The following is a 17,075-nucleotide window of genomic DNA, read 5'->3' as shown; positions in this document are numbered from 1 at the left end:
CCATATTCCCTTTCCTCCCTTATTAAGGCATCTGACAAGAGTTGAATTTTGTGTTCAACTTGAAAATTTGAGAAGATTGATATTGAGATATTATATTGAGATAATAATATTGAGAATACTGAGATAAGGAGAAGGTGAAATTCCATTGTATATAAGATGTGGCAATGCTCTCCAGCCCCCCAAAAACTATGAATAGTATCTAGGAGTTACTCCAGGAATTTTAGATTTTCAGTTTTCTGCATTCAATGGACAAATAAGAGAAAAGAGATTTAGTGTGTCTATAACTGCAAAGATTCTCAAGACAAAAAATTCTCAACCATAAACATGTACCCTTCTTCTCCTCCTGAATCTGCCTAGATTGTTTTCACTAAAAAATGCACCTTATCTCCTGATTTCCATATAGATCACATTTACCTACTTGGGAAAAATGATCTTTTAATTATTTTCTTTAATGTTTGGAACCATAGCTTTTATTCACTGGTTCTATCAGATTCCTACCCTATTCCTTTGATTTAATTAAAAGAAACCTATTTTAAGTACCTATGAAAGTCCAACTTAGTAGATCACACATGGTGTTCAATAGGGCTTCTGGAAAACAATATGCTTTGAGTCAGTTTTTACTGTATGCCACACACTTTCCAGCTCTGCATTAACTCTTTTCCTCTGAATTAATGGGTTTCTTTTATTAAAAAAAAACTTTTTATATTGTTGTTATGCTAAATATAATGTATTGGTAGAGTCCTGGAGAAGTCATTACCACTCTTTAATTATAAGATGCATGACTTGTTATTTTCCAGACACCCAATTTTATACCTTACTCCCCCTCTCAATTAGTTTCTCTGAAGTTCTCATATTAAAACATGTAGGATCACTGATTTCTGGATTAACTAGAGCTATAAATTGTAACACCAGTAAAATTCCAACATGGTGAAAGGTTCCCGGCTGCGTAACAAACCTATTCAGGCAGACACATTTCAAAAAATGTGAAATGGGTTACCTAATCTGTTGACAGAAGTATTCTTTCCCCCTCCTTCATTCCCTCACTCCCCTGTCCCAAATAAAAATATTTTTCAATGACTTTTCATATTATTTTCATATTGGAATGTAAATTTGTTTAATATTTCAACAACAAATGACCTTTCATTTCTTTATTCAGGTAACGTAACAGTCCTTACTTTACTAGAAAGAAGAAGGTAGAAAAGAATGATTTATTGTAGAAGATTTTATTTTTAAGTCCAATTACTGTACAATCAACCCAGGGCCAATTACTTTTGCATCATTTACTGACCTGATCGTCATAACGGTAAGTAAGGAACTGCTCTCCCGTCGTGTCTTCAAGAAAACTTCCTTGAGGAGAAAGGGCAAACTCAGGCAGGAAGTACGCCCCTGGAGACTTCTCTGCTCTTGCCTAAAAGAAAAGATCATCCCAGTCACATTCAAGTCTCAGGGAACACACCACCCATGTGAAGGATGATGGAAACATGGGAAAAAGACATTCCAAGATGAATCATGAACAGATGCCTTTAAGTGCAAAGGAAAGACTATGGGAGCAAGAGAAAAGATTTTCATTGCCAGCCACAAGATGTCAGTAGTGAGATTCCTGGTTAAAGCAGGCACTGAATTTGTCTGGCAGTTAGCAGGGACTACTGATCTCCAAGAAATGTCATTAGAGAGCCTAGAAAAATGAGAACCATCCATTGCCTATATTACAGTGATCGTCCAAATTCAACAGCTTGCATTTTTATTTTCCATCAGGATGCAGTTTCTAGTCCCCTGATACTCGATTCTCAGAGAGAGCTCTAATAGCAATACTTATGATCATATATGTGTTTACAAGAACAAGCTGTCATCCATAAACAGCATCCACTGCTTAGCGGTCCCAGGTTATTTTTATCAATGCCTTCTTTCCTCACGTCAGTATCCTCGGGATCTAAGAGGCAATAGCAATAGTCTGTGGGAGGTTTTTAAAATCTTTACTTTTGGTCTTAATGCAAAATTGAAGTTATATTAGATGGGAATGGCCCAGCCCAAACTGATTAACTTCATTCAATTTATTTTAGTTTAATAAGCACCCACTAAGCATCTTCAGTATTGGAGGGGCTTTGAATACAAATACAAAAAAAGAGAAAAAATCTCTTCCCCTAAGTAGCTTACATTCTTTTCTTCAGTCAGCTCCAACTCTTTGTGACATTATTTGAGGGAGAGAGGTTCTTAGCAAAGATAATTGAGTGGTTGGATGTTTCCTTTGCCAAATCATTTTACAGATGATGAAACTGAGGCAATCAGGGTAAGTGACTTGACTGGATTTCACAGCCAGTAAGTGAAGCTAGATTTGAACTCGGAAAAATGAGTCTTCGGGCCAGACCTGGCACTATCCACTGTGCCAGCCCACCTTACATTCTACTGGAAGAGAAAACATGTTTGCAAAGTCTTACTTCCTCAGTAGGGATAAGCTGCAAAAAAAAATTAGATTTTCAAGTCAAGTTAACTCCATGCAGACCCAAATAAAACATACAATTCTCCTAGCTTCTGGCTTGCCGCCCTTCTGAGATTACCTGTGCTGTTAGTAATCTTACCCCTCTCCCTCCCTATGCTAGACCAGAGTCTAAAGACCAGGGTTGGAACCTCTGCTCTGAAGCTTATTGTGAAACAATAAGTAAATCACTTCTCTCTGGCTCATTTTCCTCATCAATAAAATAGGAATTAATTAGACTTACAGTAACGACTTCACAGGACTGTTATGTGGAAAGTACTTTATAAACTTGAAAATGATCCATTAGAATTATTACAAGACACAAAATTACCCTTTTGACAAAGAACTGAATGATGTATACATATGACTCTCTTTCCTCCCACCCCCACCAGGAATGTCTGAAATATCATTCAATCGTGCCTGCATGCACGTTGACAAATATTTCCTGAATACCTACACATAAGGCATTTATGCTAAATGTTGTACAATAAACTATATCTTCTTTGCAAAAACATTAGATGATTTCAGATGAGATTTTCTGTGACAATTCACTGCAAGCCCTCACTAATGAACTAATAAATCCTAGACCTGGTTTTGCCACTAACTAGCTGGATGGTTTTGGGTCAGTTACTTTCACTCTGAGGACCTCAGTTTCCTTGTCTCTAAAATTAGAGGACTGAACTTGATGGCCCCTTTGGTCCCTTCCAAATTTCAAGTTTCCTTTAACTAAAATGTTTAGGCTCCCCTTAGTCTGTTTCCATGCTGACATATCTCGTTTCCCACACAGGCCTCCTACTTAACACCTAAGAAATTCAACTCTTCCCACAACTCTAGTCATTTGTTTATGCAACAAACTCCAATTTTTCCATGAGAATCACCTGGAGAGAAGGCCATTAACTGTCTGAATAGGCAGGGAGGGAATAAGAGGAAACTGATTTTCTCTCAGAAATGGGGAGCAAAGTGAGAACAGGAGAACTACTCAGGTGGAGAATCCAATGCCATAAAAAGAGACAAATATTAGTCGGCAGGAGGTGGTGTTTGGCTACCAATGGTTAGAGTGATAGGAGGGAAATGGGGTGTGAATGTTGTATAACTAACAGATTTCATCTGAGAACAACAGGGAGGTAAAGTGGGAAATTTAGGGAGGAATGAATTGATATAGATATTAAAAGTGTTGATAGCAGGACAGGAAGAGAGGCAAGGGAGGGCATTTGTTCCTGAATTAATCATAAAGCCATCAATCCTCATACTATCCAGAGGCATCATGGAATAATGGCAACAGCACCACATTTGTAATCAGGAAGACCAAGGCTCAAATTCCATCCCTGATATTTACTAATTATATGACTATGGTCAACTCATTCAATCTTTCTGAACCTCAATTCCCTCCTCTGCAATGGATAGAGCACTGGGCTTATAATCAGGAAGATTGCTCTTCCCAAATTCAAATCTGGCCTCAGATACTTCCTAGCTGTGGGAGCCTGGGCAAGTCATTTAACCCCCACTGCTAATCTCTTGCTTCTTAGAAATGATATCAAAACAGAAGGCATAAATAATAATAAAAATATAATAATAATAAATAGATATATTAAAATAAAATAAAATCTATAATTCTGAAAAGAGATCTATAGACTTCACCAGGCTGCCGTAGGAGTTGATAATACAAAAAAAAAAGATCAGACCACTGATCCTAAGTTGAAGAACAAGCATTTTTCTACACTCTAAAGGAAATTCCTCACATGAACTCCCTACGCTGATATGACTACAGATTTTGCCAAATAATAATAATAGTAATAATCAGATCTGGAGAGCCCACTGTCAAATTTTCAGTAGTGGCACACATACCTAGGGAACTCATTATAAATTAGGGCTTGATTTAGTCTTTTGTTGACTTTCCAGACTGAAGAAAGTGAAAATAATGCAGATTAAACTTAAAAGTATGTCATTGCATATATTTTCTGAGCAATAATAAATCGAGTCTTTCACACTCCTCCAGGCATATCACAGAACCACAAAAATTTATCAACAATATTTTCAATAAACAGTAGGATTAAGTCACATATCCCAGGTCACAAGAAGTAGTAAATGGAGATAGCATTCAAACTCAGGTCATCTGAGACTCATTGTATACTACCCTGACTCTTATGTTGACATTTTCATGATTATCACTGACTTTCAAGCTAAGAAAAGTAGGGAGAGCACTTAGCTCTAGTAACCACAACTTGAGAGAAATGAAAAAGGGGAAGAGTGGGAAGAAAGAAGGAAGGCAATGGGATCAAAGATCTAGAGCTGAAAAACAAACAAACAAACAAACAAACCTCTGAGGCCACACATTCCAAATCTTTCATTATAATAGATAAAATAATGAGACTATAGAACTTGCCCAAGATCAGAGAGCTTACTACCATTTCTATGCTGATGATTCTCAAATCTACCTATCCTGCCCCAAATTCTCTGCTGACTTCCAATCTCGTACCTCCAACTAGACATTCAGTAGATATCTTAAATTCAATGTCCAAAGCTGTACTCATTATCTTTTCCCCTAAATCATCCTTCCCACCTATCTTCCCTCTTATGTAACATCATTCTCCCAATACCTCAGGCTCCTCACTTAGGAGACATCCGTGACTCCTCACTACCTCTCACCACCCATATCCAATCCACCTCTTGATTCCTTTCTTGCAATACCTCTTGAAGATTCTCCCTTCTCACCTCTAACACTACCACCCACTACTCTACTGCATTAGCCTGAAGGTGTCAGCCTGCCTCAAGCCTCTCCTCATTCATCTGTCCTCTATTCAGGCATTAAAATGATTGTCCTTAAGCACCATGTTACTCCTCTACTCAATAAATTCTAGTGACTCCCTGTTGCCTCAAAGATCAAATATAAACTCTTCTATTTGGCATTCAAATCCTCAGTAATAACTTTAGTCCCAACCTACCATTCTAGTCTTCTTACACCTTTCTCCCTCTGTATTCTTCAATTCAATGGCACTGGTCTCCTAGCTGTTCCATGAATAAGAATTCTTGCTCTCAGCTAAGAGCATTTTCTCTAGCTGTCCTCCATTCCTGGAATGCTCTCCTTCCTCCATTCTGTATACTGACCTCCCTAGCTTCCGTTAAGTCTCTACTAAGATCTCCTTTTTCCTTGGAAGTCTTCCCCAACACCTCAATGCTAATGCCTTTCCTCAGTTATTTCCTATCTGTTCTGTATAGAGTGCTTTGTATATATTTGTTTGAATGTTGTTTCTCCCATTAACGGATTGTCTTTTGCTTTTTTTTAAATTTTATTTATTTAATTTAATTCCATGCTCTTAGCACAGTTCCTGACATATAGAAGGTAGTTAATAAATGCTGATTGATAGATTGATTGATTGAGATAGCAAGTGTTAGCAGTAGAATACGTTGTCCTCAGTCAAGGTTCCTGTATCTCTGAGGTTGTCTAATGAGATCCCTGAACAGTGAAATGAAGCTCAGTAGTCAGGGAAAAGAATCCCCAATATTCACCACTCCAACCTCTGAAGTAGGCACATAAAACCAATTTTGAGAATGGATGACAGCCTCCACAGTCTTATCATAGCATATGCACATGCAGATGAGTAGAAAAGAGGGAGATGACACATTGCTATTGGGGCCATAGACCCTAAAGTCACCCAAGGGGGGGGAAACCTTCAGATTTTCAAAATTAGACAAATAAAAGGGATCCACTGGCAAGGCTGGGGTCAAGCTGACACTATCAATGAGTACCTTCCTCTTTTCCCACCAAAAACCTCAGAATAGGCCTTTTCCATTTCCACTTGTAGTTAAGGAAGAAAAAAATGAGCCCTGCTTGTGGTTTCCAATAACACACAACTTTTTTCCTTTCTTCCTATCTCTCAACTACCATTTTTCATTATTGTATGCTAAGTTTTGTGAAATGGTTACAGTTACTTCACTGTAACTAGTTAGAGATTAGTTTTTCATTGTGTCAAAGAACTTCACCCCCAAAGAACTTTAGAGATCTAATGAATACAACTCTTTGATTTTACAGGCATAAATATTTAAATGAAAAAATTAATAAACCAATGACGTCCAGAAGGACTTATCTAAAACCATATCTCTGACTGAAGCAGAGCAGAGTCTAGGACTCAGGAATCTTTTTTTTTTTTTAACTTTTACTTTCTGTCTAAGTAACAACTCTAAAACAGAAGGACTAGGGCTAGGCAAACAGAATTAAATTACTTACCCAGGATCACACAGCTAGGAAGTGTCAGAGTCCAGATTTGAACCCAGGTCCTCCTGACTCCAGGTCTTATTCTATCCACTGAGTGACATAGCTATTCTGACTCAGGCCTCTTGATTCCTACAATAATAATACTTCTCCTGCACTGGGGCTTCTTTATAGTACATAAAATAAGTCAAGTGTGGTTTTTATACTTCCCAACTCTTACCATCAATATGGTTATAAGTTATTTCTTTTATCTTGGAAATAACATAAGCAGTAATTCCTTCAAATACCAGAGATAACTACTCCATACAACAACACTCAAGTCTTCCTTTGCAAATATACTTTGTATTTACATAAGAAATTCTCATTCATCTTTGGTTTCCCATCTGTGCTCTCTTATGTAGCCTCAATAAGATGTCATCTCCAGCATTCCTTGAAATTTGTGCTAAATTATCAAAAGGTGATCTCGAATTTTGTTTAAACTTTGTAGTGACCATCACGTCCTTTTTATTTTTCATTTTCCATCCTAGACAAATTAGCTTATAAAACACTCAGATGCTAACCAGAGCACTGGTCTGGTTTTATGATTTTTTTTGCTTTTGCAAACTAACTGACAACTCTAAGGAGGCAATTGTGGTGCTTGGGGGAAAAGCCCTTATTTGGGAATGAGAAAAAACTGAGTTCAATTCCCATTCATTCTATTGGTGACTTTAAACAAGTTCCTTCACCATCTTTCAGGGCTTTATTTTCTTCATATATAAAATTATGATGTTGGCATGGGATTTTGAAGATCCTTTGCAGGTTTAAAACCTATGATCTTACCTTCCTAACCTTATCTTATGGGGAGGAAGGAGAGAGATTTGGGCCACAAGGCTTAAGTCATGATCCTCCTGTAGTCAAGAAATGCTTAAAAAAGCAGAGCATACTGACAAGTCAGGACCCTAGGGGTTTACCCTGTAAGAAATTCATTCTGTCTCTGTGTATCATTTTACAAATAAGGAAACTGAGGCCCAACAAAGTTAAACAACTTTAAACAAGGGTTAAAGTTAAAGTTAAAGAAGGTCACACAGGTGAAAATAAAGGACAGAATTTTAATGCTGGTTCTTTGATTTTGGACCTTGAGCATCTCAAATTCAATATGTCAAAATGAGAACTTACTATTTTTGTCTCAGAACCTATCCCTCTTTCTATTACCATCAAAGGCACCACCATCTTTCCAGTAATCATGATTTATAATCTTGGTTCTATCCCTAACTTCTCCCTCTCCCTACCCTCACATATCCATTCAGCTGCCCAACTTTGTTTTTGCTAACACTACAACACCTCTCATGCTAACCACATACAGTCGCCACTCTAGTTCAGGTCCTCATCACCCTTTCCTTAGATTACAGCAACAATCTTTTCATTGATCTCCCCACTCTAATTCTTCTTTCACAAGTTGCCAGTGATTTCCCTAAAGGTTTGAATCTGTCAATGCCCTATTCAATACTGACTATGCCCTATTCAATAAACTCCAGTGTTTCTCTAATATTTTAGGAACCAACAAACTGTTCTTCTTGACGCTTAAGAAATCCCTTTACAACCTACCTTTCCAGTCTCATTGCATATTACTCTCTCCTTTATGTATTCTATGGTCCAGTCAAACTATCCTTACTATTCCCCATACATAACACTTTCATTTTCTATGGCCTTTGCATGACTAGCCCAAGTACTTAGAGGTTACTTCTTCCTTACCTGCACCTCCTAAAATCCCTAATGTTTTCAAGACTTAACTGAAGGAACACCCTCTACAAGAATTCTTTCCTAATCTCCAATTCACCAGGCCAGCTACTAGCACCCTCCTCTTCCAAATTACTTTGCATCTATTTTATACATACCTAAATATGTGCATATTATTTGCCCTCATAGAAGGTAAGTTCCTTGAGGAAAGACATGTTTCTTTCATTTTTGTCTTTATAGCCCCAGAATCTGACACAATGACTCCTACATAATAGGTATTTAATGATGGGTTTCAAGACCTCAATAACATACAAACAATTGAATTATATTCAGAAGGTCCTGCCTGTGCCAGGCAAATTTAGGCTTATGAATCTGAATGCCAACATATGTTTTCATTGAGATCAGAATACTTTTGAATCTATGGTGGGGTAGAGGGTGGAGGAGGCTAGGACTCTGTGATTGACCAGGAAATCCCTAGAGCAAAATTAAATTATTCCAATTATCTTATTGTTTTTTATAAGGATGACCAATTAATTCCTGTCTTTCTGCTGCAGTGCATTATTAATCAAGAGACACCATGAAGTGTTATAGTGTTGGGCATAGAGTCAGGAAGACTAGGTTCAAATCTGTCCTTTAATACTTGTTAGCTGCATGATCCTGAATATAGTTGCTTTACCACTTTGCAATTGTGGCATCTGTAAAATCAGGCTAATAATAATCATCACTATGCATTTCACAGTGTCATTGTGAGGGAAACATTTTGTTAACCTTAAAATGCTATATGCCTCAATATTTCAAAATCATTTTGTTTTTATTGGTGTAGATATTCATTCTACCAACTCAGTTCCCAGATCCTATACAGCTTGGTAAATGGTTTTCAAGATTTTCTGTGGTTTAACAATAGCTTTGAAGAAAAAATTCTTGTCAGGAGCAAGATAGTATAAAGACTGTAATAATAAAGACTGGGAAAATGTCATCTTTACGAATAAAACTTTCTGCTTTTCCATCCAGGGCTATAGCAAAAACATTGCCAAAAATTCAGGTAGGCCTATAAGATCTAGGAATCTTCATAACGTTATTTTTGTTTTTTTGTTTTTGATTTTGGTTTTTTTTTGCCACCTCCAAAAATATTTTGAATTTTTTCTATTTCCAAAGGGCCTATAAATCTTGTTCCTACTTATAAAATAATGAACTCTGATATATAGAGAAAAACAGAATTGTTCCCAAATCACAGAAATTCCATGTAAATATGAAATACTTCAACACAACCTTAAAACTTGCCACTTATGGAATCTTCTAAAATTTACTCAAGAAGATAGAGTTAAACATGTTTCAGTGGTCTAGGAACTCATCTCATTTAAACTTCACTGAAAGTCTGTTGGCTACAAGCAAGAGAACACCTGGAAAAATTATCTGTTTCTCAGATACAATTAATATTCACTAATGTAATAAACTGTGGTTTCATGATGAAGGATGAATCAACATGTTGAACTCAAAATCAAATCATGTTAAAACAAGTGATTGTGGCAAAAAGATGATTGATACACTGCACACTAAACTTTTTCTAAAGACATACAAAGTTGTAAGGTTTATTTTTATCAATAAATTTTATTATTACTGTGGAAATTAAAACTGAATCAAGCTTTGGGCCTTTCTGCCACTGAAGTAGAGCAAACAGCAATTGGAATGTTAGAGTGAAGAGTGATGAGCAGTGATGACAGTTGGTGGGGGGAGGAGTTACTGGGAGAGTGACAGTTGCTCTCAAGGAGGCTCTTTCTTTCCTAGCCCTCAGACTGGAAGGAGAGCTCTCTCCCAGTCTCTGGAGAGTAGTACCTCTATTCTCGGATTTTCCCAACTGTGTGCTCTACCTAGATTCCTGTGGATTGTGTCATCGAACAAAGGGATTTAAGGGGAGCAGCTTGAACTTAAGGACAGTCTTAAGGGATGTCAATCTGAAGAGACAGACCCAACCAGCTCTGAAGGTCAGAGCCTTTTCTTCCTCTTACTGTCTTCTGCTAAAGATTTTGAACTTAAGAAACCTAGCACAGATTAGCATAGACAGGAATAAAAGAAACTCTCCACCATCCTGTGAGGCTTGGCCTCAGCTCAAAAGCTGAGAGAGACTCAAACCCAATTTGGGGCAAAGTATAGAGCAATTCCCTCTTCCCTATACCCTGATACCTTCCTGATCCAAACTTGTTATTAAATTCATCTTGGGTTAAATAACCTATAGTCAGATAAGAGGACTATCATTTCAGTGGAACATAGAGGGAGCTGAACCTAAGGACAGACATTCAACCATAAACAGTCCTTATTGGACCACTGCCAGGAGAATGGTTGAGAGGGGGGGAGGCTTGTCCCTCAGGAGGGTCCATGCTTACCTGCTCTGGAGTATCTTCAATATCAATCAATAAAGAAGACATCCCCTCAGGCTATCATAGTTGGCCCATTTCTTGGGAACCCTGTTTTTCAAAGATAGTCTCTCAGCAGGGGGTATCTCTCTCCTTTTACCTCATCAGCATCCATATTCCCTCTACCCCTTCAATTCCTCCATTCCCTGTTGCAAAACCTTTCTTATCCCCTGTACCTCTTCAATCCACAACAATTCCTTTAAAAATTACATTAGACTTATTCCTAAGGAATTCACATAAGGTAAAACCACAAAGAAATCTATTTTAAAATTGATATGTATTTATTATATCTTACCTTAATAGATTTTAAAATTTGTTTGATCTGTTGCATTTTTAGCAAATTCTTATATTGGCTTATGATTGTAAGTCATAGAATTTCTGAGTTTTTGAGGCAGATGGGGAGTCCTTTAATCTAACCTCATTATATACCCAGGTCCCAGATTCCTAATCTGGCATACTCCCTATTTCATCACATTTCCTTTGAGTAATTGAAACAGATTTCTATATTATTACAGCAGTTACATTTATTTCTGACCCCTTATAATTAATAGTTTTGACTTTCTCTACATTTCATCTCTCTTAACCTGGTACTGTTTGTGCAATAATGAATTCCTTCTAAAATTTCCTCTCAACTCCATGCTCTAATCACTTTTTGTATCTAACTATTGCCCCAGACTTTATTAGACAAGCACAACCATATGTACTTGGAGCATGAATAACCCACAGTGGGCTCAAAGCAAAAACAAAGAACAGTTCTTTTGCCTTTTGCGAATTCCAGTAAAACTTGGTCCCAACAACTGCTAACTTCCCTAAAACTCTTGAATCCTAAAAGATTCTTCGGATGAACAATTTGGCCTACTCCCTCTTGGCATCTTTAAGGTTATTCCCTCCCTGTACTCCAGGCTGACCACCTTGACAAAGACTGTAGCCTGGAACCTGATCACACTCCTGTTCCTACTATCTCCTGGAGCTCTCAGTGATCTTTAATTTCCAAAGTCCAGTTAGGAGCTATCTCTGTAAAAAGTCTTAATCCTACATTTGGAGTAACTGTACAGACAACAATCTGCTTTCTCTAAATCCCAAATGCAAAGAAATCCTGCTTCCTCTTTTTAGGACCACAGACATTCACCCGTATGATTGTTTTGCTGAATACCCAATTCTAAATAATAATAACAACAAAAATTAAGATACTCTAGTTTAGATTGTCTTCTAATTAGGATCCTTTCAAAATTCACAAATACTCAGGTGCTAAAAGTCAAGACATAAAATCATAGATTTAGACCTGGGAGGGGCATTAGAGTTTCTGTGGTCTCTCATTTTATAACTCACTAGGACTGCTAAGTGGTAGAGTAGGTAGACAAGAAGTCCTGAGATCAAATCTGACTTTGGCACTTAAAAGCTGCATGGTTCTCAGATTCAAGTTTGTTGGCTCCAAAACCAGCATTCTTTCTACTGTACTATGGCTACTTTCAAGTTATACAATAAGAGAACTAAAATTGGAAGTGACTTTAAAAGTTATATACTGTATAGGTCAATGTGCTTCCCAATTCAGGATTAGCCTCTATGTAAGTGGCATAAACTCAAATGGAAACAATGACCATCAAACCATACCAAAGGATCTCTGTAGGATAGTTGTTGGCTTTTTAAAAAATCAGCAGTATGTTCTATTGCATTTTTTATTTATTTTGCTGAATATTTCCCAATACATTTTTTAAAGGAAAACCCTTATCTTCTGTCTTAGAATCAATACTGTATATTTCTTCCAAAGCAGAAGAGCAGTAATGGATTGGCAATGGGGGTTAAGTGACTTGCCCAGGGTGACACAGCTAAGAAGTGTCTGAAGCTACATTTGAACCCAAGACCTTTTGTCTCTAGGTCTGGCTCTCTATTCATTGAGCCACCTAGCACCCCTGCACCCCAATCACATTTTAATATGGTTAGGCTGCACTCAGGAGTAATGTATGTAACAAGTTTCCCTATAGCATCTGTGAAAGATGGTCACCAAGCCTGTTTTATCACTTCCAGTGACAAAGAATTCACCACTTCACAAGACAGTCCATTCCACTTTCAGACAGCTCTGGTTTTTAGAAAGTTCTTTAAATGAACTGAAATCTGCCTCCTACTAATGTGACTGTGATCAGGGTGCCCTTCTATGCCCTACCATAGAATGGATATTTTTAGAGCATGTACTTTTATTGACAGCAGAATTTAGTATAAGTATTCATCAAGAGTAGCAACAATTAACTAAGAACATGAAAAGTTGGAGTCCTTTTCCTCAAATGTTCTTTCACTCTTGTCCATGTACTGTGTACTACTATTCCTTCTTCTGGGATAGTTCACCTTCCCAAGGCCCTAAGATAAGCACTTAACCCTTAGAGATTTCTTCTACCACGTTCTATTGTTGGAGATCATTTGTACAACATTCTCTCAAATGGAGAATTTGTGCTGGAGGAAAGGAGAAATAGATGACCTCTCATGTCCCATCAGTCTTTGGTATTTAAATGCCAGCTGTTTCCCAGATCCTACTCTGTTTTGAAACCAGAAAAAAACCCACCCCAGTGTAGCTGTGAATGAAGGCTAACTGTTGGCTGAACACAGAATGTTCCCCAGTTGGAGAGTTCTGAACCACTCCCAAAAAGGATGCTTGTGAACACATTCAATTTTGGCAGCTCCTTTACTATCATTGGAGCATACAACTATCTGCTGAATGAAAACAACTATGTACTCATTCAGCATAACTTTATTTTCTCTACTTTATCTCCTTAATCCTGAAGAGCAGGTTACTACAAATGGCACTGCTCCATTGGGACAGAGAGGAGGAGAGGCGTCATGGATCTAGATATCAGTGCATACAGTATAGACAATAAATTAACAAAGTGAGAAAAGTTGAAATGTTTTCACGAGGGAGGCACCTCTAAAGATTATTTGCAGTTATTACAAAGGCTATCATCTACAAAAAGTTAACTTTTAAAGGAAGTAAATATATTACATTAAGAGTTTGTAGAATTGAACTCATGACTAGACTATCCTATTGAAAGATGTGCTTTATTCAAAGGAGGAATGATATGGTTCCAGTACATCCCTAGTACTTGGCAAACTGCAAATGTGTAATACATACTTGCTGACATTAATATATGAAGGTAGACACTGGCATAGATATATACAAGTCTGAGGGCAAAGACATGGTAGAGGTTAGGTGAAAGTAAAAGGAGAAAGAAACAAATGTAATAACCTTATGATACTATAGACTCTAGAGGTCTACACTATAGACCAGAGGTATCAAACATATGGCTCAACACACTCCTGAGTATGGATCAAACCAGATTAAGAGATCACTGGGAAATATTTAACAAGATATACAAAAAGCCAATAAAACAGATAATATTATGTTTTAAAATTAAGTTAATATGCATCTTACAGGCATCTACATATGGACTAGTGACCCCCATTTTAATTTGAGCTTGGCACCATTGCTATAAGACCACATAATCAGAAAGAGTATATAGATGAAATCTTCTTAAAATAGAAAAAAAGAATTTATACAAAGCATAGTAATAATAGTAAAAACTATCTTTACTTCATTTGAATTCTTATTCTACAATTAGAGGATCAGATAAGTAATTACCATGTTGGCTAACAATTTCATTTGATTTCCCAGAAGGTAGGAGAAATGAAAACTGCTGGAGGGAAGGAAGGAAGGAAGGAAGGAAGGAAGGAAGGAAGGAAGGAAGGAAGGAAGGAAGGAAGGAAGGAAGGAAGGAAGGAAGGAAGGAAGGAAGGAAGGAAGGAAGGAAGGAAGGAAGGAAGGAAGGAAGGAAGGAAGGAAGGAAGGAAAGAAGGAAGTGGAACATGTTCTGATTTGAGTGAAAAAATCTGAGTGTATTTACCTCCAATCCACCCCTTAGCATATGTGGGAGATCCATAGGGATCATACATTGCATAGGTTTTCAGATTTTTTCATTACATTGATTGGTTATGTTGGGTTTTTTCCTGTTTCTTTTCTTATTCCCTTTGCAAAAATACTTTTTGTTATATGAGATGACTCAGTGGGAGAAGGGAGGAGAGGGATACAGTAGAAAACTGTATGACGATGTAAAGAACAGACAATATCAATGAAACTTATAAAAGGTGGGGGAAGGAGTATGCCCCTCTCCAGGTACAAGTGTCAAATATGGGAATAAGGGGTTCTTAGCAAATCTTTAAAAGCAATCATATGTTCTGTAGCAGAGACTGTAGCCCTCCTCAGGATTGTTTCTGCTCAAGAAAACCACAGCCAGGTCCTCGAGTCCTTGGGATCTCCCTTCACCTCAGATGAAAAGTGACTAATGAATTCAGATAGAATTCCACCTACTATCTTAGAGGAAAGTTTCAGAGAGAGGACAATTTGATTTGAGGCCCATATCAGTGGTCCAAGTTTCAGTACAACGGTTAGAGAAATGCTGCAGATCCGGCTCAGGAGCAAACCACATACAGTTGGAAGAATTGTTCATGTTTTTCCTAGAAAAGAGAAGACCTAGGAGGGCGTATGTTCTATATCTTCAAATATCTGAAACGCTGATGTGATGTGGAAGTGGAAGTAATCTTGTACAATATGGCTTCAGAGATCGGAACCAAGCCCAATGAGGTAAAATTCAAAGGAGAAAGATTTTGACTCAAAAGAAGTTACAATTTTCTAGCAGTTAGAAATGCCTGCTCTAATCAGTCCCTATTCAGGTACAGCTTCAGCTGGATCCTGTTCAAATAGAGTTTGGACTAGATGGTCTCCAAGGTCCCTTCCAACTTAGCAATTCTGGATCCAAAAAGGGAATGAGAGACTTCACTAGTGAGCCAAGTAGTCAGTGGAAATGTTCGCACACAGGCTGGATGATTAGATGATAGGGAATTGCAGAGAAAATTCCTGTGGGAGGTGGGAGGCCAGACTCAAAGGCCCCTAAGACCCCCTCCAACTCTAAAATTATATAACCTATAAGTAGTTCTATCCCTCTCATCACCTCAATGTACATAGACAGAGACCTGAGCTATGCCTTTGCATCCAAAGGCAATGTAGTCATCAATGTAGTAATAGCAGAAAAACTGTTTGAGTCTCTCAGCTCTGGCAAATGACATAACCTCTCTGAGTCTCATGTGTGAAATTAGGAAGTTGGACAAGATGATCTCTAAGGTCCCTTCCAACTCTAAACTCTATGCTGTCTTCAGGAGCCATAACATCTGTCATCACATGACAGGCAGAGATCTGTGAGGCTAGCAGTCCAGCCTGCATTTTCTCCTAGGTACCAAGGGGCCCCAACAGCAAAGGGAACACGGTCCAGGATATGTTGAAAGTGGGAAAGCACCCACACTGCCATACTGATTGTGCTCCAGGTAGAGTGGCCATCCACACTCTCCAACAAAGTTACTTACTGGATCAGGGACATTCTGAAGAAAGCATATTGTTTTTCTAGATCTGAACTTAAAGAAGGGGACTTGGGGAAGTGGGGGGATTGGAGACCTGGAGTCAAGAGTATTAGGGTTCAAATCTGGTCTCAAACACTTCTTAGCTGTGTGATCCTGGGGAAGACACTTAACCTCAGATGCTTGGACCTTACCATTCTTCTGCCTTAGAACTTATACTTGGTATTGATGCTAACAGAAAGTAAGGGTTTTTAAAAAAAAGAAGAAGCAGCAGCAGCAAAAGTCCTCAGATCCTCTGCTCCTGTCAATCCCAAGAGAGTCTGTTGCTATCACCCATCTGGATCCTTAACAGAAAATCTAGTCATTTATAATTATTTTTTACAGTATGCTTAAGATTTTTTCTCCTCCAAAAGGCATAACATAGGCTTTATTTCCTAAACCTGAAACCTAGGTTAAAAAGGAAACATTCCAGCTCACTTTTTTTTCAAGTACACTGTCGTCACTCTGAAGTTTTCTTTTTTAAAGCTATGTTTAAAAAAATATATTCCTGATAAATATAAAATGCATTTTCTTTGGCAGGACTGGTACTGTGGGAAGGAGATCAAATGAATCTTAACAGTTTTTTCTGAACTTTTAAAAAATTTATCCCAATGATTAAGTTTTTGGATATATCAATAACTAATTGTATTTTCTCTTTATAAGAGTTTAGCTAAAACATTTAACATTCACTAACCGACCTCTATGACAGCAACACCAAAATACAAGTTTCAAAAAATTTACCTTAGCTGTGATGCAAATTTCCCAAAGAAATATGAGCACCTGGGCCTTACACTTCTCTTCCTAAGTTGTTCCTTTTTTCCACACATTGAGAATG

The 17,075-nt window shown here is 37.7% G+C and overlaps 1 protein-coding gene across 2 annotated transcripts in view; it reads right to left on the bottom strand.

Annotated features, from left to right (window-relative positions):
- ADAMTSL3 (ADAMTS like 3) overlaps window positions 1-17,075 on the bottom strand; it is a 628,767-nt gene that overhangs the window by 547,045 nt on the left and 64,647 nt on the right. For both annotated transcript variants that reach the window (XM_007479267.3, XM_056805881.1), the window contains exon 3: window positions 1,289-1,408. In XM_007479267.3, coding sequence (XP_007479329.1) covers window positions 1,289-1,408 — 120 coding nt within the window. The remainder of the gene's footprint in view (window positions 1-1,288; window positions 1,409-17,075) is intronic.

The sequence above is a fragment of the Monodelphis domestica genome, chromosome 1 (assembly GCF_027887165.1).
Source record: "Monodelphis domestica isolate mMonDom1 chromosome 1, mMonDom1.pri, whole genome shotgun sequence".
Lineage (NCBI taxonomy): Eukaryota > Metazoa > Chordata > Mammalia > Didelphimorphia > Didelphidae > Monodelphis > Monodelphis domestica.
Note: the sequence above shows the minus strand (reverse complement) of the source record. Positions and strands in the feature narration are given on the sequence as shown.